The sequence below is a fragment of the Poecilia formosa genome, unplaced genomic scaffold, assembly GCF_000485575.1.
Source record: "Poecilia formosa unplaced genomic scaffold, Poecilia_formosa-5.1.2 Scaffold6, whole genome shotgun sequence".
In the NCBI taxonomy this organism is placed as follows: Eukaryota; Metazoa; Chordata; class Actinopteri; order Cyprinodontiformes; family Poeciliidae; genus Poecilia; species Poecilia formosa.
In genome coordinates this window covers 5,032,481-5,053,262 of record NW_006799945.1, presented here as the reverse complement: position 1 = coordinate 5,053,262, position 20,782 = coordinate 5,032,481, and the positions used below count along the sequence as shown (strand labels likewise).

Sequence of the window (20,782 nt, the reverse complement as noted above, 5' to 3'; positions counted from 1 at the left end):
TATTTAAAGTTTACCACAAGTACAGTCTCATCTATACCGCCATTGTGCTACTTATATACTGCTATTCCACATTCTAATTTATTCAAGTATATTTAAGTACACTTTAATACTACTAACTCATCGGGGCACTGACCCCCCACACTGGAGAAGTTGCTATATATGTAGAAATTATATAGAAATTACTATGTATATGAATAAATTTTCCAAAATGCACTTATGCAAAGTTTATGCAAAACACAAACAGAAAAAAAAACTACATTTGTATGTTAAAGCAAATTTTCCAGCTGTGTTGCAAAAGATTAATTAATTAAGAAATTGTGTTTCTTATTTAATAAGTAATTTATTATTAATTATACATCATTTATATAAAAGGAATTTTTATTTTAAAAATTGTACCAACTAAACCTGATTTTAAAAGTGTCAGGAATTCATCCCAGACTTTAATTTTAAAGCCAACATACCAATTAGAAAATGAGGCGACGATGACTTATGCTAGAATAATCAGAGTAAGGTCTGGTTTTGCCACATTGTCTGGTTGGTTTTGCAGGAATGAATGCTGGCCCCTCCCCTTACCTGACCCATATCTGTGCGCCTGCATGCCTGTAAGGCCATGGGCGTGTGCAGCGAGGCCTCTCAGGTGTCTTTCAAACTTCTGAGTCATCTGCCAATCAGAAAGCAGCTTTTCTTCCTCTTTGTTACCATTCTCGTCTTTCTTCCTTCATCCTTCCTGTTATTTGCTGCTTAGAGACTAACAGAAAAAAAAAAAAAAGTGTAACACACCTCCAGATATGGACAGGAAGCTCAGAGACGGAGGACCAGAACTTACATCTAACTTTATGTGGCGTAAGAGACTAAAGGTTTTCTTGGCTTAAAGAGAGCAGATGTGTGGCTTGTTTGTTAAGCAGAGCAGGTTCAAACACAGTCACTTTGGCGTTACTGGTTTGCTTCAGGGTGACTGTGAATGCACAGCGGCAGACCCGCAGCAACACGGCGGTGCTTTTCCCTCCCACAAGTCTTGACTTAAAACCTCACAAGCTGGTTGATCATATGATGTTGCTTTCAAGCACCCGGAGGGGGTAAGTCATGCTTTTACAGTCTAATAAATTCCTCACAGAGATGTTCTTGTTCTAATTCTCGCTCAAGCTTATGTCTGTATGTATCATATTCACTGATGCAGACTTGCTAGTTTTTTGTTTTGTTTTTTTAACTGCTGTAGAAGATCTATTATGCTTCATTGTTATTTACAAATTTCACAACTTTAACTTTACCTCTAACAGGTTGTTCCTCTTTTCATTTTTCCCCCTCTGGCATCAATATTTAATTTCATACTTCCTAAACTGGTGATGTGCTGCAGTAACTTCCTATTCTGTGAAACTTTTAATTGTTAACCTCTGTCGACAAGGTGGAGTTGAATCTGGGCTTTGTGTTTCCTGTCATATTCTTGTGTGTTTTATTTCAAAAACTGTCAAATTTCCACTATTGAAAGCTTCATAATCAGATAAGGGTTTCATTGTGTTTTTATGATTCACAAAGATACAATTGTTGTAATGTGAAACATTCTTTCTTTTTTTAATCATTTCAGTCATGTTTTGTGTTTACAGTTTTACCTCAATGCATTGCAATTTTTTAAAAAAAAAAAGTCTGCTCTTTTTTATTTACTTTGTTACTGAAAAAAAAAAACTTTAATTTTTACACGTCAAACTAATTTATTTCGATCTATTCTTCTCTGTTAATCGTAGTTAACTCCTGTTGCATTTGTTGCACTCTGACAGGAACTGAGAACTTCGCACCCACACAGGAAATGTGGTCAAGGTCTGTCCCGGATGTTGGCTGACATGACATGAATGAAATAATAAAAGAAAGACAGAAACGTTTTAAAAACGAGCGAGAGAGAAGGAGATCGTGTTTTAAACTGAGATTATATAGAAAATCAAAAATCTGATATATAACATCTGACGTTTTCCCGTTACGGGTCGCTGCCGGTGTTTGTGTTCACAACACACTCTGAAGTCAAGTTCACCAGACAGACATCTTGCATGTGTCGCAGCGCGTGGTGATAAAATGATAAACAGAGGACAAAATGGTTGAACTGCAGCCCCAGAACCCCACCCCGTCTCCACCGAATCTCCGTCCATCATACAGCGTACACCCCGTCACTCCGCTTCCTTCTGCTGCTCGTTTGCTCAGCTCAGCTGTCTTTCTTGTTTTTTTGGTCTCAGGAAGTAAAAATGGGCTTTTGTGTCACTTAACTTCAAGGTGTCTTGCACGGCACGCTGGCAGAAGCGGCAAATTAAAAGTGGCTTTAGACGTATAAACAAAATAGATTAGCTGGAGACATGATGATGTTCAGGATCGCAGAGGCATTCATTCCTCTTCAAGCCTTTTCGTGTTTTGTCACAACCACAAAACAAAATCAAGCAGTGCAAGATTATGAAGTGAAAGGATATGAATACTCCTCTTTCAGTTTTGTTTTTTACAATAAAAACATCTAAAAAAGAATGCATTTTCTCCCACTCCTACTCCTCAACCCTCCGCTTGAGGCAGCATGTTTTGGATCCGTCTGTCATCACAGTTGGAGATGCGGGTAGTTTTGTGATATGTATCAACTACTTTACAAGTTGAGCAAGATTCTAAATACCCAAATTTTAGTCAGATTAGATGGATGGTATGTTTTAAGGTTGATTTTGAAATCTTACCACAGATCTTTAGCTGGATTTTCGTTTGAACTTTGACTGGGCCATTCTACTCCATAGGTACACTTTGATTTTTACAAAAATCAAAAGTAGCTCTGTCTGTCTGTTTACGGTCATCGTCCTGTTGGAAGGTAAACATCCACGTTGGTTTTCTCCCAAACTCTTTCTTCTGCATGAATTATTGCAAAATGGCAGTGGGATGACGTATCTTTTTTTATTTATTCCTTTGCTTTTTATGTATTTTTCTTCTTCCCACTTTCCCAAAAATCCAGGTTTGTGGAGAGTATGACTAATTAAATCCCCACAAATTACAATAAACTTTGTGATTGTAATGAACACTTTTGGAGGGCGCGATGGGAATGCTTTTTGTCTGTCGAATATTTAAATCCTCCTTAGGATATATTTTCTTAACCAGTTTTGCTTTTGCTTTTGATCATCCATTCGATTCAACTGGCTGCACAGTTGATTCAAATTTAGAGGAAATTATTTGTTTCATCCGAGTTCAAATTAAAATCTTTCTACTTTTCTTTTTTTTTTTTTTAATCCAACAGAGATGGCACCTTGTAAAAGCATCAGGCCTAATCCGGCAGGGGAGGACGTTTTGTGAATAAACAGCTTTGTCACCCCTCTCTAAACTTGACAAAAAGCTGGCAACTTCACTGCCTGCGAGGCGCCGATGGAGGAGGAGAACCTCTGTGCTTCTCTGCCGGATGTTGTAGAAGCAGAATTGCCGCGTGACTCGCAGGCCTCAGCGGATCAGAGCGCAAATGGAGAACGCGGGGAGCCGGGGTCTGGCGATGAGGCAGAGATAAGCGAGACGCACACCTCTCCCGAAGAGGCAGAGCAGCCGGAGGAAACTTTCTGGACCCTGCAGGCCGTCACCTGCACCAGCTCCTCTCTTTCCTTCGCCAGTGTGGGATGGGACATGCCCATCTCCTCCGCGGAGACGACTGACAGCAGCTTGGCCAATCAGCTTTACTCCGAGGGCGTGACTCTGAGTCTGAGCAGCACTTCCTCCTCTCATCACCATCAGCCTCAAGATGTTACTGCCGAGCCTTGCGAGCAGGAGGACAAAGAGGAACCAGATGAGGCTGAGGCACGGCCTCTACACCCAGCTACCGAGGGTGCCGGAAATGACTATAAGGTATGAAATGTGTCAGAAAAAGAGGAGGCGTGACACTTTCCTGCCTCTGTTACTCTTTACTGACAATTTAATCCACATCTAAAAGTGAATCATGTCATTAAGCCTAATTTTACTGGATTTAAGAGTTTACATCCTGTGTTTTTGTTGCTAATTTGGGTTTCTGTGGTTGATGTGGGAGTAAATGAGCATGTGTGTTGTTCAGCTCCATGAACTCAGAGGGAATCACAAGTTTCTCTCTGTAAGCTCGCGCTCAGCAGCCTGTGTTGCAATTTTCAGCCATGTGATGCTGCAGATGAGAACGAGCCAACGAAACAGGAAAAGGAAGAATCAGCAGCAGAGCAGCCTGAAAGTAACACCGGTATGTATCAGAGCAGCTCCGTTACATTCGCTTTAGTTGGAGATTATTTATGTTTCAATTTTAGGAGGAAGCGTGTGTCACTCCTTGACCTACCTTTCTCACCGTATTTAACCTCTTCTGCCAAATCTTCTAGGAATTTCATACTCAGAGGAAGACGATGGAAGCTCAGTAACGTCAGATGAGGCCCTATTAGAAACTCCTGACAAGAGCCAATGTTCATCAGAAGACGTGGACACTTTTTTAGATGTGAAACTCGAAAAGGAACAAGAGGTCACGGTTGTGCTGAGTGAGCAAGAAGACTCGGAAGGAGAACAGGCCTCGACAAACGGTGTTGACACTGACGGAGCGACGGAGGACTGGAGCGAGGTTCCAGACGAGAAGAGCTTAAGTAACATTTCCGACGAGGAGGAACCGTCTGCGGCAGATTGTTTTGAGACTGAACAAGCGACCGAGGAGGAGAGCGGGGGGCAAGAAGAGCAGAGCTTCACCGATGCTTCCAACGAGGAGGAACCGGCTGCAGCAGGTTGTGTTGAAACCCAGGAAGAGCGTGAGGACGTGAGCGAGGTTGAGGAACAGCAGAGTTTGACCGACATTTCCAATGAGGAAGAAAGCGAGGAGGCAGAAACTGTCAGCTCTCTGAGTTATCTGTGAGTATTGTTCATTCAAAAAAAAAAAAAGGGGAAGAGGACATTTTCAATTACAGCGCAGAAAGAGAAAACAAGAAAAAACAAAGCTAATTACAGATGCCAATACGCATTTTATCAAATAAAAATAACTTCGTTACATTGAACATCTAGTCGTTCATCATGACTGCTAAATGAGTCAGCGTTCTCTAAAAGATAAGGAGCGGTTCTGTTACAACATGTTAGTATTTAAATAAACTTACCACATATGAGACACAATTTCTATTTCAACCACATGATCTGATCTTTTGACATAATGTTTAAAACTGGTAAACTCCAGTAAAGCTCTTAGAAATGTTGGTAAACTAGAATAAAATTAGCAATCAATCCAAGTCCATTACTTGACTACTCTCACGCAAGTTTATTAGCGTAGCACATTCGGTGCAAGTGCTTTACATAATGAAAATTTTAAATTACAGTGATATAATAAAGGAAAGTAATGAAAAATAGGAATACAGATTAAATCGACGGTGTTAATGTTAATCACAGGCAGCTTTACACAGATGGATTTTTTAGCCTTGATTTATAGAAACTCTTTGTTTCGGTTGTTTTGCAGTTTTCTGGAAGTTTGTTCCAGGTTAGAGGAGCATTAAAACTGACTGCTGCTTCTCCATGTTTGGTTCTGGTTCTGGGGATGCAGAGCAGACCAGTTCAATCTGGAAAGACTCAGATGGAGGAAAAAGGAACAATTAAAAGATTTAATGACAGGAATGAGTAACAGTTCTTTGGTGCTCGGGCCCCCGGTAGCTGATTTGAGCTGAGATTTGATGTGAACTCAATGAACCTCCCGATAACTGATTAGGGATGCTCTCCCCCGGGGCCCGACACTGGTGGTGGAGGTCGGGAAAGGGTGCTATCCTGGAGAGCCGAAGGATGAGGGTGGAGAAGGGGCGGTGGTGGGTTGAACGCAGCTGGGAACCGGCTGACGGCTTGGGTGTGGATCCTTTTATGCAGAGCTTGATTGATGATTGATGCGCTGGGTGAGGATCGGCGCTGAGGTCGGAGATGAGCATGACGCCGATGGGCAAACGGAGGGGGCGGAGTCTTCCAGCTTGAATTTTCGCTATCAGCTCCATAACCAAAAGACCAGAGTGGTCTGAAAGGCTGATACAACAACAACAACAACAACAACAGATCTTTAATGTATTCAGTCATTTATAAACCAACAAAAGTATCCTAGAGTCTATTCTGTGGCTTTAGATCTGGAGCGATGTGCTCTGTCTTCCTGGTTTTAGTCAGGATGTGAGCAGCAGAGTGTTCAGGCAGAGCTACGAAGAGTGCAGATCTAAAGGACTTCAGGTCTTGTTGTTTGATCAGAAGTGAATTTACAAACTTATTTAAATTTTTTTAGATGTCGCAGCGATGATTCAAAATAAGTCAGTTGTTCAGTCATTGTACTGGAGTTGAACTCCCAGTTAGTACTCTTAAATATCTCATTTTGTAACTTGTTGGAGATTAAATTGCTTAATTTTAGTATTTGGTGTGAACTTTTATTCCTCACAGGATTGGGAATTGTCTTCCCACTTTTTATTTATTTTATTTAACTTATTTTAGAAAACCTTTAAATGAAGCATCTGCCGTGTATCGATGTTAAACTAAGCAAAGGCTTGAAAAGGTTTAAGGTTCCAGATTCCCTTAAATTTTATATTCAAACATGTTTTTATATGGTCTAAAGTCAGTTTAGCGATTCAGAGAGCACAATGCTGCTGCTGTGCACTGCACGTTAGCTGACTGCAAAAATTTTCCCCTGGCTTACAAGAAAAAAAAGGGGCTTTTTGAAATATTTTGCTCTTTTTGGATCAAACATGAAAACTAAAGTGGCGAGTAACACCGTTTTTAAAGTACAGCTCAGCATGGTTGCTAAGCAGCCGAGTGCATTTGCAAATATCCAGCCTAATTAACAAGATAATATAAGATTTTTAGACTTGCATTCCTCTCTGAAGAGCAGAATACCTAAAATGTATAATCTTCTTTGCATTAAGCACTAGTAAACTACAAAATTGGCACACAAAAAATCTATTCTATATGTTTGTTTTTCTGTGTCGCATCAAAATGACGTTAAATTAAAACAATTGTTTTTGTGGCTGTTTCTGAATATTATACATTTTTTGTATGAATACAGTGAAACTATGGTGTTTGTACTCAAGGTTATCGTACCATGAGGGTCTCATTCTGGTTAATTGTTACTTTAAGTGGAAAACCAAAGAGCTCCTCTAGAGTCATTACTCATGTCTTTCCCTCTCGGCTTTTTGCCACCGCTCCCCTGAATATCTCAAACCTGCAAACTGCTTTCAGAGGTGAAAACTTTCTTCCTGTGCTTTTAATTGCCATTAGCTGACGGCTACTTCCCCTCTGAATTCCTATACAAGCAGTAAGAGCATTTTCACCCTCCACTTCTGCATTTTGACTCAAAGAACTAATGACATGGTGTAGTGATGAACTGCGTGTTTTTTTCCTATGTTAGTTTGTAAAAATGATACCTTGATTACATAAAAAACATAGAGTTCAATGCGACCTCTTTTCAGGTTTAAGTTGGGGGAGAGTATGTTACCCACCTGCAAGATGACACCATAAATGAAACCAGCTTTAAATTAATTAATGACAGTTTCAGTCGAGGCCTTCTGTTTCTAACAGGAACACTGATCACATCCTGTTTCTAAAAGTTAGGCTGCCACATTCGTGTTTCCTCCAGTTTAACACACTTTTTTTTTTCCTTCTCTTTTTTATATTCAGACCTTTCTAAATAGATGTCAGTGTTGAGTCACCAGCGTTTCCGACCTCTGAATTCTTTTATGTACACACCTTTGCAGAATTTTGGGCTATTTTAAATATATTCTCAATGCATGTTTGCTTTGATGCCTTTTAGGGAAGTGCCTGCAGAAGTGCCGCAAACTGACAACACCGGACCAAGCACACCTGCTGATACGCCGAAAGAGCAACAAGAGCTTCCAGAGGACTGTGGACATTCAGAGGACAAGAAGGACGCAGAGACACCGGCTCAGTTAGGCGACGATCTCTCTGTGCTGCCTGGAGAAATGTGTGAAGAAGTGGAGGAGAAAGTGGATCCTGAGCTGTCAGAGTCCGAGGACAAGAACGAGGAAGTGTCAGAAGAGAAGGCGGAAAAACCGGAGAGCGCAGAAGACTCATCAGATTGGACGGAAGACCCTGCAAATCTGGTGGAGACAAACTCTTTAGAGCAGCAGGAGCGTGACCAACACAGAGCGGCGTCAGAGTCTGAGCCGGGCGAAACGAGCGAGGAGCCCAAGCAGATGCATCCGGAAGAGTCTGATCAGCTTCAGGACCAGGCCCCAGAGATGGCACCACCAAACCAGTTAACCCCACCAGAAGCTCCAGAGGATCAACCAGAGCAGACGGCTTGTGATGAAGCTAAGGAGTCCGCAGTCACGGGCAATCCATCAGAGCCGAATGAGCTGCCACAGCAAACACGCCGCTCGTCTGAGCAGCCGGGACCCTCAGACAAGACGAACGAGTCAGAAGTGACAGAACAGCTGTCGCCTGACAGCGAGGCTGCGCCGCGGGACGAGGAGGTCGAGTCCAACCACGTGGGCCGAGAGGCTGAGACGGTGGTCCAGACTGAAGACGCTGGGATTCCTGACAGCGAGAGCCCACCAGGAGTCGTGTCTAACGGAGGAAAACACGAGGATTCGGTGGCGCCTTACGTCAACGGGGATAAGGTGGACAGGGAGAAGGCCCGGCGACTCGCTGAGCAACTCTTTAAGCTGGACAACATCCAACGCTCAGATGTGGTGAAACATCTGGACAAAGAGTAAGCACACATTCAGACACTTTGATTATTATTCGATAAACAGCTTAAAGGTTTGCATAAGCATCAAAGTGTTTTTATTGCGATGAGGTAACATTAGCTTAGTTTTATTGTTTAATCATGACCAAGAGACAGTGTGTAAATGTTTCTGATCAACACATGAAAGCCATTGTTTTAACTTCCTGCTTTCAGAGGGTTCTCAACTTTACATCTTGTTTGCATAATATGCTGATTACTGCCATGCAGAAACCTCAATGTTTTCTCACTTAATCAAAGTATTGATTTGTTCTTTAATTTGGCTCAGATGAAAGTGTTACCAATCAAATGACCGACTCGACTCTTTTATGTTTTGCTTTTACATGTCAGTCTTGACTGGTAGTAGAAGTAAATTAGCCTGTTAAATTCATTAGGCAGAAAGTGCAGGAAACGTTTCACAAGCTCAGTTTTCCTCTCTGGATTTGGAAGTGTGATTTTCTAATTTTCCAAGTCTAGATAGCAAAACTGAGCTTTTGAATTGTTTCCAGATTTTATTTGAGCACAGGACAAAATGAAAATGCACACTTATTTAAAAGAAATGTTTTTGGCCTCTTGACAAGACGACTTTCCAATAGAAATAAAAAAAAAACTTGGTGTTTTTTTAATTGGAATTTCAATGTCAACTAAAGGATAGAGATGCTTTTTATTTTCATTGTTGACTTTTTATCAAAATAAAGACACGACCGAGAATAAATAAGAGCTTGTAGAATAACTAACACTATAAAGACAATGTCAACTAATTAAAACTATAAAAATAAGATTAAAATAGACCAGATATAATTTTAGTTTCTTGGAAAGGTGAGGTGAGTGTTACTACAGCTAATAAGACATTTGGATAAAATCCTCATTGTATTCATGATTATTGGTTTTAAATATGTATATCTAGATATACAGACAAACAAAAACAAAAAGTAATTTTTGTATCTGTAACTTAAATTCAGGTTTCTTTGGAAAAAAATATTTAATCATGTTTTATGTGTAAAATACAATGTGTAAAATATATCTTTTTTTTTTGTACCAAATGTAGTGAAGTTTTAAAAATTGCTGCAAAAATCGAAACCTTCGAATCTGAAATAGTTTAGAAATTTGAAACTGAGTCTTTGGAAGAATCGTAAGATTTGTTCATTTTAATCTTACATTTGTGTCAAAAAATATATTCATATATAACATTTTTCCCGTGTTTAGTAATGTCTTCAGTCATGCTGTCGGAGAGGAATACCTCAAATTCTTTGACTTCACTGGCCAAACTCTGGATCAGGCCCTCAGGTAAAATACCACAGACCGATATTTTTATATATATATTTATCTTTTTTAATCCTTTTTCACGCTCTCGTCCCTAGATCTTTTCTGAAGGTCGTTGTGTTGATAGGGGAGACCCAGGAGAGAGAGCGAGTGCTGCAGCATTTCTCCAACCGCTTCCACCAGTGCAACCCCGACTCCTACTCCTCCCCCGGTGAGACAGACATGCGTCACGCTTAAAGACGCAGCTGCGGCGATTCATTCGTGTCTAACATCTGTTTCCGTCTCTTCTGGATGTCCTCAGGGCCCGTGTTGGCTCTGACCTGCGCTTTGATGCTCCTCAACACTGATTTGCATGGACAGGTGAGACCAAACAGCCTCTACAGTTTGTTTTTGACGCTGATTTGTTCGGCTTTTAAGCAATCGCACGTTTGTTTACAGAATGTAGGAAAATCCATGTCTTCATCTAAGTTTGTGACCAACCTGGATGGGATGAACGAGGGAGGAAACTTCAACAAAGAGCTGCTGAAAGTAAAAATATTTACATTTTTCTTCTCCCAGCTAAAGTGTAAAACGCGTGTATCAAAACTGATGAAACTTTTCCCTTGGATTTATATCGTAGAGTCTTTATAACTCCATAAAGAGTGAACCGCTGGAGTGGGCCGTGTAAGTAAAACCATCCAAAAAAAAGCATCTCCTGATCCGTGATTCCAGCACATGACCTCATTCATGTTTTCACTTGATCCTGTGGCAAAGGGATGAGGAGGAGCTGAAGAACCTGGTGGATGAAAGTGCAGGAGATGACGCTCCTCTGCGCTCCAAATCCAACCCGTTCCTGGACGTTCCTCAGGACAAAAAGGCCACGGTGGTCAAACAGGGATTCCTGCAGAGGAAGCTGCATGCCGACATCAACGGAAAACGCAGTAAGTGGGACTGACACACATATATCCTACGTTACATCACATTAGACACAACAATTTACAAAGCAGAAGGATACCAGTGTTGAGACGGACATTATGTGGTGTTTCACGCTTTAGTATAAACAGAAAAATGATTTTTAAAGGCTGGTATTGGCACTTGTAACAGACCTAGACGAGAGACCGGTTCCATGTTTAGGTTTAGGCATCAGAGCAGAAAGAGCTACATAATTGACGACATTAGTAATAAATAATGCAAACATACTTTTACTGCAATTTATTTTATTTTTTAAATATTATTTACTCCTTATTTATATGATTTGTCCCATTGAGATACAATATCTTATGTACAAGTGAGACCAGTTTTACTTCTACGCCCAGCAGCGCAGAATGAAAAGATGTGTAAAGTGTGTCTTAGAGCCAAAGTTTATGGATTTAGCACAAATTTGAACTGAAAGCAGAAAACGTGACTTTTGAAATACAAGTTCTTTGAGTTGTATTTAACATTTTCACGTTTTTCAATTTGTTTTTGAAAGGCCTCGTACAAGAAAAAATCTTTCCCTAAACAACCGACCTTGAGTTGTGTTTGTGGGCCACATAAAATCCTTCTGAGAGCCACAAATGACCCACGGACCTTCATTTGGACATCCCTGGTCTACCACTACTAATTATGAACAATTACATAACTTTGAATCTGTAGCTGTTGAATTCAAATTAAGATATGTATATTTATTCACTTACGGAAGAAGCTCACTACATTATTCATCAATAATAATAGCTTTCATGTGCTTTTTGAGCATGACAGTAATGCCAAAGCCATATTTTAGTTGCTTGACAGGTTTTATTAAAATCTGTATGTTAGCAATGCAAGTCGTTGGCCATTATAGATCTGCTGAATGTTGTTGTTTTGTGGCAGCTCCCTGGGGGAAACGGGGCTGGAAACCTTTCTTTGCAGAGCTGAAGGGAATGACCCTTTACTTACAGAAGGTGAGTGACTCCATTCCTAATTCTCCTAGCGCCATGTAGCTCTTTTACTCGATCCTGAGTTGTCTGTGTTGTGTGTCAGCATGATTATCGCAAAGAACATCCGGTGACCGAGGACATGGTGGGAGTCCATCATTCCCTGGCCGAGCCGGCAGCCGACTACACCAAGAAGCCGCACGTGTTCCGCCTGCAGACGGCCGACTGGAGGGTTTTTCTCTTCCAGGCGTCGTAAGTCGCGTAGAATCGTCAGGGCGAGATGTCTGTGTCTGTGTGCGAGGCCGCAGGTTTCCTCTAAAGAGACTGATGGTGACAAATGGAGTGTTTGGTGGCTTTTCTCTCAGATCCAAAGCAGAGATGAATTCATGGATCTGCCGCATCAACTTGGTTTCCGCTCTTCACTCGTCTCCTCCGTTCCCCGCCGCCGTCGGCTCCCAGAGGAGGTTCTTCAGGCCGATACTTCCTGCCTCAAAGTCTGCACACTCTCTGGTATGCATTTCAGTCTTCTTTGATAATAAGTTATAAGTTGCAATTGCTATAACTTGGTTTTAAAAGACCTTATGTTTTGATAATTGTGCTTGTGTAATTTTTCACCCTGTGTCGCAACAGACTTTTCTGTATCAATTGAAGAAACAGTAAAAAATATATATATTTTAGTCAATGTGATGCAGAAGTCAAACATTCAAAGCCAGTGGCTGGTAGAGTACAAAAGAACTGTAGAGAAGGACTACTTTGACATCTTTTTACATAAGTAAAAGTAAAAAGTAGCTGTCCAAGAAATTACACAAGTAAGAGTAAAAAAGTGTTTGGTAAAATAGCTACTACAGTACAAGATAAAAAAAAAACAATCATGTAATATTTAAAAATTGCATCATCAAGCAGACCAAAATATGAAGTTCTGTGGAAATGTTGCTATTTTCAGGACTAAATATAAAATAACAAAATCAGGCAAAATAAAAAAATTTCCAAATCAATTTCACTCAGTATTTAAAAAAAAAAAAAAACCTGCAGGTGTGTTTCTGTGTGTGGTGAATATTCGGTTTAAGTGAGTTTGTTCTTCTTTCATCAAAGTGGCTCACAGTGGGTAGAATATCCTGAAATTTTACTCAAGCAAGAGTGGCAACATTTCATAATAAAATTACTCAAGCAGAAGTAAAAAGTGCAATGTAGCAAAAATACTCCTAAAAGTAAATTTTTTCCAAAAGTAAATGAAACCAGTTTGTAAACAATACCAGTTCACAGATTTGAACAGAAGCACTGTAGCTGCCATTTTAACATAGTGACAGATGTTTAATCATCGGGATTCAAACGCAGACACAAAACATGGGATTTATAAATTGGTTATATAGTTATAATTCTATACTTCTCTGCATTTATTTTCTTCCTTCCACTTCACAATTTTGCATTACTTTGTGTTGGTTTGTCACACACAATCTGAAAAACGAATACATCCACAAACATCTAAGTTTACTGCTTTCTTCTGGTTCTGGTTAGAGACCAGAAATGTAACCTTTGTCTTCTTTCCTGTCATTTTCCTGATGTAGGAGCGTCAGCTGCAGTGTCACGCAGGAAAACTGGATTCCTTCAAAGCCGACCTGTTGCATCAGCAGGAGAACCCGCCAGACAGCAAAAAAGCTAAAACCAGGGATCTGGAGGAACACCGTGTCAGAACCGAGTACCTGCAGTTCGAGGTACTGGAGCTGCTGGGCGAGCTTAAGCATGAGTATATGAGGCTCTACAGGTTACTCAGTGTTTGTCGTTCAACCACAGGTGTGTCGCTACGAGACCTACATCCAGGTGCTGGAAGCCTGGAAGACTGTGCCGAAGACTGAGGACGACGCATTGGCCACCGCCGGCCTGAAACTGTTCGACAAGGCTACCTGCGGAGACTGCATGGGGGATGAAGACGATGATGAAGGGGGCCTGAAACGGTCTTACTCTAGTCCTTCCCTGGATCTTGAGGTGGCCTCTCCGACAATAGTGAAAGTCAAACGTAATATCTCCGAGAGACGGACTTATCGCCGGACCATCGTCCCTCGATTTAAGGAGGCCTGACGTGAAGCGATTGTTGCGCCCAGAGACGCACTTTTGAGCGTTTCCGCTGAGATTTTACAGCTAGTGAAATTAAAAAAAAAAAATACAAATCTTCCAAAGACCCATGAAAAAGCCCCCTCAGGAAATTTTTATTTTTGTCTAGTTCATTTCGCATAAATGCGAAATGGACAACTAATAATCTCCATAAATTGAACTTGGTTAGTTTTGTCTGAATGTACAAGTCTTTTTATGAACTGAAATATTGTGGTACCAGCATTTATGTTTTCCTTTTAGGTCAAAGTGAATGTTTTGTGAGGCCACAAACTGTCTTACTGATGTTTACCACAAGAGGGTGCTGTAGAACAGCACATGTCTAAACAAATGGACCCAGGAAGAACTGCTGTAGTTTTATTTTCGTATTGCACTTTTTTATATAGTTCTACGTGTTCTATTCAAAAATGTTAAAATGTTGATTTAATATTTGTTTCTCATCTAAGAATTTCTCTCTTAGATGCTTTGTTTAAATGAAGGACTTATAAAGCAACACATGTTGCCCAGCACCTGTTACAAAAAAAACAAAAACAAAAAAAACTTGGGTTGAAAATGTTACAGGATTTAAAAAGCAACGTAATCTGAAATACTTCAAGACATTTATTTCCTTACTAAGCCCAAACTGCAAAATATGGATAAGTGAAGTCCATCTGGGTTCAGTTCTCACAGATAAATCAATAAAGTGTTCACAGGAAATATAAAATACAGAGTTTACCACTAGTCTTTATTAATTTTATTTGGTTATGCTTTTACTTTTTATTTTCCTAATAACATTTTTTAACTTTTATGTTCTGTTTTCTGTTGTTTTATTTCTTTTAGATTAAACTAATTAATTTGAATTTGTTCTGATCTAGTTTTTTCCCCTATTTAAATAAAAACTGAAATGTTTTTTTTCCTATATTTTGAAATTAGGATATTTGTCGTCTGACTGACTAGTGAAATATGGAATGCTTTTTAATGTTTTATATCTAATTTGTTTGAGTCAAAATGTCCTTCACAACAAAATCAAGACCCATTAAATATAAAACTTTCCTAAACTTTGAATTACAGCAGTAAACCTGAAAATGGCATAAATAAATAAGACACACTGTCTCTGGCGAACCTCCTGTGTTTTTGTCTGTTATCCAAGTTGGTTCTGTTTTGAGATTTCTCAGGCTGTTAATCAGCAGTTGAGTACGATGTCCGAACTTAACGCACACACACACGCACACACACACTCCTAGTAAACACAGAAACTGGATGTGAATGGGCCGCACAGCGAAGAGCAGGAACGATACTAAACAGGGTCACAACGTGAGGTTTTGGTGTCAAAAACTTTACGCATCTACTTTCTGATTTTTTTTTTTTTTTCTGTTGGTGGGTAAACGTCATGAGGAAGATTCGGTCCACAACAATAACAACAGCTCATTAAGATAAAGTCAGATTTTGCTGATGAGAATGACTGATTGGCCTATAGGAGTGACTGTGGCCCCGGGGCCACCTATACATTAAAAAACAAAAAGGCTGGAGAAAAGTTTTCCTGTTACGGAATGAAGAAGGTTAATAAATGATAAAACGGGACAGATTTGTAAGGAAATAATGTTATTTTGTTTTCGCTCCACGTCACTTGTACAAGATCAAGACAGGAACGCGAAGAATAAAAAGGAAAATGGCAGAAAAAGTTACTTTTAGGCCACATGATTTGTTTCTCTGATTTCAAATGGAGGAGTTTATTAATTGTCTGTGCCACAGTTAATGCTGAATGCGCCAATTTGGCCCTAAAGCTCTTCTCACTTGGCCTGCAGAGCATGACTTCAGCAGTGGTGCTGGTGGCCTTGTTCCTTTGAAGAGCCTTCACTCTCCTGATCTGCAGCAACAATAACGCCGGGCCTGAGCAGCAGGGGCAGCGTTAGCCGCCGGGTTCAGAGGGCGACTTTTGTTCTGTGTCCGCTGCTCCATTCTCAAGCTCTGGGCGACTCAGTCAGGCCTGGGTGGGCAATTAAAAAGCCAAGAGCTCAAGTTGGGATCATTAGTGGCTTGTTTCAAAACACAGTTTCTCTTTTGTTCCTCTCTTTTATTTTTCCCCCGTGCAGCTGTTCACTTTAGGCTATGCCTTAATGTGGCTTTAAAAATTGTTCTCTTGTTGCCCAAAACACTAGAAAATACAACCAAATAATAATAAAAAAAAAAACATGCTCCGTTTGTTACTTTCCATCTTTTGTGTGAATGAAGTCTTGATTTCATGCCTCTGAGGACAAAAATGATCTCATCCTTGTTTATCGTCTTTCTCCCTTTGCTCTTGACTCCTGCTCCTGTGAAGTGTTCTTCACTGTCGAGGCTCCTTAAAAATCTCTCTTCGGTTCTTTCAAGTGGTTTGTTTTTTTTCACTCAGACTCGCCTCGTCTATTCAAGGAGACATTGACGCTGCACTTATTCACTCCAGCTCTCGTCTGATGTCCACTTAACGAAAAGGAAGGTATTTGCTCCCCACAAGCCTCAATGTGTTGTATTGGTATTTTATGTGATAGACCAACATGCGTTTTCATTTTGTACACAAGAAAATGAAAACAGAGGCGTGCATTTGTATCTGCCTATATCCAGATTATGCTGTGGTACAGTAGTAATAACAGAGTAAGACTCTGTGTTTAAAAGGCCCAGTAAAAGTTCAGCCCCAAATCTAAATGAGAATGTTGAAGCGTGAGCTGTTTCACAAAGAAAATTGGGCAAGTAAGATGGCGACACTCTATGAAAGACTTGCAGTAATGAGCTGAATACATGTGCGGACTTTTCACATTTTTATTAGTGAAAACGTCTGAATAGCATGTATCGTTTTACCTTCCTCTTTTGACTCCTTTGTGTGTCGTAATCTGAGAAAACGGGGAAACTCTACCGGACTTCCTGTGGACTTTCTTCAAAAATGTCAATCAGAATGAGGGAACTGATTCGTACTTTCGATTGAGAAACATTTCCGAAGCTTCAATTAGGATCATTTTAAATTTTCTTCCTCTCAGATCCAGTTAGAAAAAAAGTCTATAATTCTTTACGTTTTGGCAAAGGATCGAGCCTCTTAAGAGGAGCTAAGGCTTTGCTTGAGGCCATTTCAATGCATGACCTCTTTTTGCCCTTTTTTTTTTTTTTTCTCCCAGCACACACACACACACACTCACATAAACACACTCACGGCTCAGACTGCAGTCTTCAGATGCGGACCCAGCAGCTTTTGTAGATGCAGGGTAAACACGCAGCGGCGGGGCCTTCAGGTCAGAGCTTCATGGGTTAAAGCAGCTGTTGGCGCAAAGTGAAGTGAATGCTTGACGTCTAATCTCCTCCATCTTATCTCGTGCCATCTTTTCACTCATACATTACCTTTTTTTAAACCACCAGGCTCCATTCATACACAGCGACATGTTCGCGTGTTCTTGCGTCACTTGATTAATGTATAATCTGCTGTGTTATTCACTGATCAGTCTGTAAAATCAATACGTGCGTCTCAATGAAGGGTGTGTTTGACTCCTCAGGTCTTCACAGGTCAACTCTCTCCCTCGGGGCGGTACCTGATACCTCGAAGAGTTTATCCACCTCGATGTGTGTGTGTGTGTGTGTGTGTGCTTTGAAAGGTGCGTTTTTCTTGATGTCTTCCAGTCAACAGTAGCTTCCTGCCTTTAGGCTCTGAGCGTTGTTTAATAGGCACAGAGCACCTGCCTGTGCACAGAAACACCCTCTGTTTGACCACTGCGCTCCGTTTGACTGGCACGTTTGTTTCAGCTGCTTTACGGCGGATCAGATAGCGTCTTGAAATTTGAGAGAGGCACAGCCGGCTCACGGCGGCGGTGCTTCAAGCTCATGCTCTCTGATTTGGGTTCTAGAAAATAACGTTTAATCGGGGCAAATTTAGACGAAGGAAATTGAAGAAAAGCTCAACATGATGTTTTTCTAATGGTAATGTTTCTAAAGTAAAGTAAACGTCCTTTGTCTGTCCAAAAGGAGGTCCAGCACATGCTAACAGGTGGCTGGACATGTTGCAAAAAGAGAAATTAGTAGATTTTAATGTTATTTCTTGTTTTGTTTTTTTTCTCTACAGTAATGGAAAAGTTAACTTGGGCTACTTTTAAAACCTAAAAAAATTAAAAAAAATGTTGTGGAGGCTTTTAGCAAAATAGGACTAAAAATATTACCAAAAATGTTACTTTTTGGCTTACGTGTAATAAACAAAACACCTCAGACATACCAGGCCTTTTGCAAAACATAGCGGTAGCAGCATCATTGTGTTCGGATGCTATTCTTCAGCAGGGAAGAGTCTCCATCCAATAATAATGGGTAGAAAAGAAAAATTGTTTCTAGATGAGGAAAGCAGGGAGATACACACCCTAAATCACTTACAGCTACAACTGCGATAAAAAGTGATTCTACAGATGAACAAAATAAATATATTTCCACTGCTCTCAGATTCACTTGTAAAAATATTCAATATTCATCCTTTTCCTTCATCTTCACGACTGTGCACTGCTCTGTCTCAATCACGAAGGTGAAAACCCAATGAAATGCACTAAGATGTGACGATGTTTGTTGACAAAATGTACGAAGGTTTGAAGATACTAAAACGTACTGTAGTTGAAAAGTAAATCTGTCCATTTGGTGGGTTGTCAAAATGGCCAAAGAGCTCGGTAGCTAGTGAACGTCTCTCTCTCTGCTTGTGACAGAAATGAAAAACCATTGATTTCTAATAAGGGGGAACACACACCGTAAAACCATCAAGCATATTTCACCTAAAACTGCCTGTAAACACAATCTGTGTCTCTCTAGGAGCCAAAACAAAGAGGGGCGGGGGGTAGGGGGAATAAACTGGGCAGGTTGTTACTGCAGCATTCCCAGAGAACATTATGCTTTTTCACTGGGCCGAATTGCTTGGCCTGCGTCTTGGACCAGCGCATAAAGTGGAGAACTTTCTAGATGACTGGTGCAGGACAACCCAAGCCCATCATCCCACTGATTGCCCCACACTCCGCCGTTGCCTTTCTGGCACTTATTTCTCCAGGGAGGCCCCCGGTGGTACCCGTTTTTGTGGCTCGTCTCTAAAAATGGGCCACAACCGCTGTTGTATCACACAAACGGACCCATACATGAGACAGACTCTCTGTCTCTGCACCTCACACGTGAACGTAGCGTCAGTGTAGCCCTGTGCTAAATGTAGGAAGTCCCAGTCGCCCCGTCCTGCCAGTGCTGTCTGCCCTCAGCTGTTCCGGCCCGCTGCCTGTATTGTGCTGGCGGGCTCATTACCAGAAGCACTGTGGCCCGAAACCTCCTCACTAATAGGCCCAGAGAGGGACACAGAGCAGCTATTTCTGCCGTGACTCATGTATGTGAGCAGCAGTGTGATGTTTCCTTTCTTTTAACTCTTTTGGCATGAAGGGCCGTTAATGTTTAATGCTTAATGTTTGCGAACAGGCATTTGACCATCTAAGGAGAATGCGCACACTTGAAAACTGCTTCGGTACCTGAATACTCGGATGTGTACGGATGTGTGTTTTCGTTCAAGCCTGAGAAGCTTTCTGAATGGAATGAGTGTGACTGGACTCATGGGAAACGATGGGCTGAAGAGCAGCTCATGTTTGAAGTGTATGCTGATTGCAGAAGAAGGCATGTGGGAGGCGAGTCAAGAAAATCTGGAAAAGCATAAACAGAAATACTCTGGATCTGATCTCCATCAGCATATTTGACATCATGGAGAAGAAAGAAAAATAAAGAAAGATCCTGTTTCATCAGAAAACAAAACTAAACTCCTGTGCATTTTAAACAATTTAAGGTCAAAATATTTGTTTCATAAATTCCGATGAATAAATCCCAAGCATAAATCATGATGAGTTTTTCCTATTTAATGTCCATCTCATTAATTTTCACACTATTATTGACCCTTGAGGAATCTTGTTGCCTTTTTACGACAAATTGACTTGAATTTAAATTTAGTTCAGTTAGAAGATTGTACTTGTTTTTATTTACATTAGGAACATGCTTAAATATATAGAAGTCCTGAAGAAATATTATTAGCTGAGTAGATAGTTTTGACTAGTAATTGCCCTGATTAGAATTTAACTCATAAAATTTGTGTAAGAATTTGCATTAATTTTCTTTGGTGAAGTAGAAAATATGCAAGTTTAACAACTAAGAGGCATCAACCTGCCCACCCATTCATTTCCTGCACTCACTTATCCTTTCTCCCACCTAACAGCAATTTAATTAACCTAACAATCATACTTTTGGACTGTGGGAGGAAACTGAAGTACCCAGAGAGAACCCAACGTGGAGAATGTGCAGACGGAATGCTGAAAGAGCCCAGGCCAGGATTCAAACCCAAGACCTTGTTGCTGTCAGGCTACAGAGCTGTGCTAATGTGCAGCCAACAACTACAATGTTTTAGGTGGCTGGCAACTATAAACAACAATTTACATAATTAGTTAAACTACTAATATTGATTTTTAGATTTATCTAAACAAATTGAGTCGGCAGCAATAAACATTTTTTAGCTACAGCTAAGATGTACTGCTCTTCATCAATTATTGACTCAGGGTTACCAAGTTTAGCGTGTGTTAGCATATTTAGCTTTAGCATTAGTGTTCTTTCTAAACTAATTACAGCCGTTTCCCTGGAAACCTCACCGTTTATTCACAGTGACTGCCTCGTGGTTACTTAGCTTGCTAGCAGGTTTGACTTAGCTTAATGCTAGGCTAGTAAAAGTGGTATTGAAACCAAAATTCTTGCAGCAAGACAGAAACTTATTAGTGTCGCAAGAATATAAATTAGTCCTTTGGCTTGAGGCGGAGAGACAAAGTCCTTTCAAGTGGGTACATTTCATGCTTCAAGAATTCAAGAAAGTTTGCTTTTCACA

At 40.5% G+C, this 20,782-nt stretch overlaps 1 protein-coding gene across 2 annotated transcripts; it reads left to right on the top strand.

Annotated features, from left to right (window-relative positions):
• The first annotated feature begins 757 nt into the window (after window positions 1–757).
• Window positions 758–13,973, top strand: LOC103149731 (PH and SEC7 domain-containing protein 2). 2 transcript variants are annotated; one of them, XM_007569049.2, is made up of 16 exons: window positions 758–1,076; window positions 3,245–3,837; window positions 4,114–4,195; window positions 4,329–4,842; window positions 7,745–8,665; window positions 9,884–9,964; window positions 10,039–10,151; window positions 10,242–10,300; window positions 10,379–10,468; window positions 10,560–10,603; window positions 10,694–10,860; window positions 11,771–11,841; window positions 11,921–12,066; window positions 12,180–12,324; window positions 13,380–13,526; window positions 13,606–13,973. In XM_007569049.2, the coding sequence occupies exons 2-16, from the start codon at window positions 3,370–3,372 to the stop codon at window positions 13,888–13,890; spliced, it is 3,333 nt and encodes a 1,110-aa protein (XP_007569111.1). In that variant the 5' UTR covers window positions 758–1,076; window positions 3,245–3,369; the 3' UTR covers window positions 13,891–13,973. The 2 variants fall into 2 exon arrangements, with proteins under 2 accessions (XP_007569111.1, XP_007569104.1); XM_007569042.2 differs by lacking the exon at window positions 758–1,076 and having other exon boundaries at window positions 2,796–3,837.
• Window positions 13,974–20,782: the final 6,809 nt, after the last annotated feature.

Coding starts and splice junctions, on each gene's coding strand:
- LOC103149731 (XM_007569049.2), top strand. CDS start 3,370: ATGGAGGAGGAGAACCTCTGTGCTTCTCTGCCGGATGTTGTAGAAGCA. Junction 3,838..4,113: donor GTGCCGGAAATGACTATAAG/GTATGAAATGTG, acceptor TGCAATTTTCAG/CCATGTGATGCTGCAGATGA. Junction 10,152..10,241: donor CGACTCCTACTCCTCCCCCG/GTGAGACAGACA, acceptor GGATGTCCTCAG/GGCCCGTGTTGGCTCTGACC.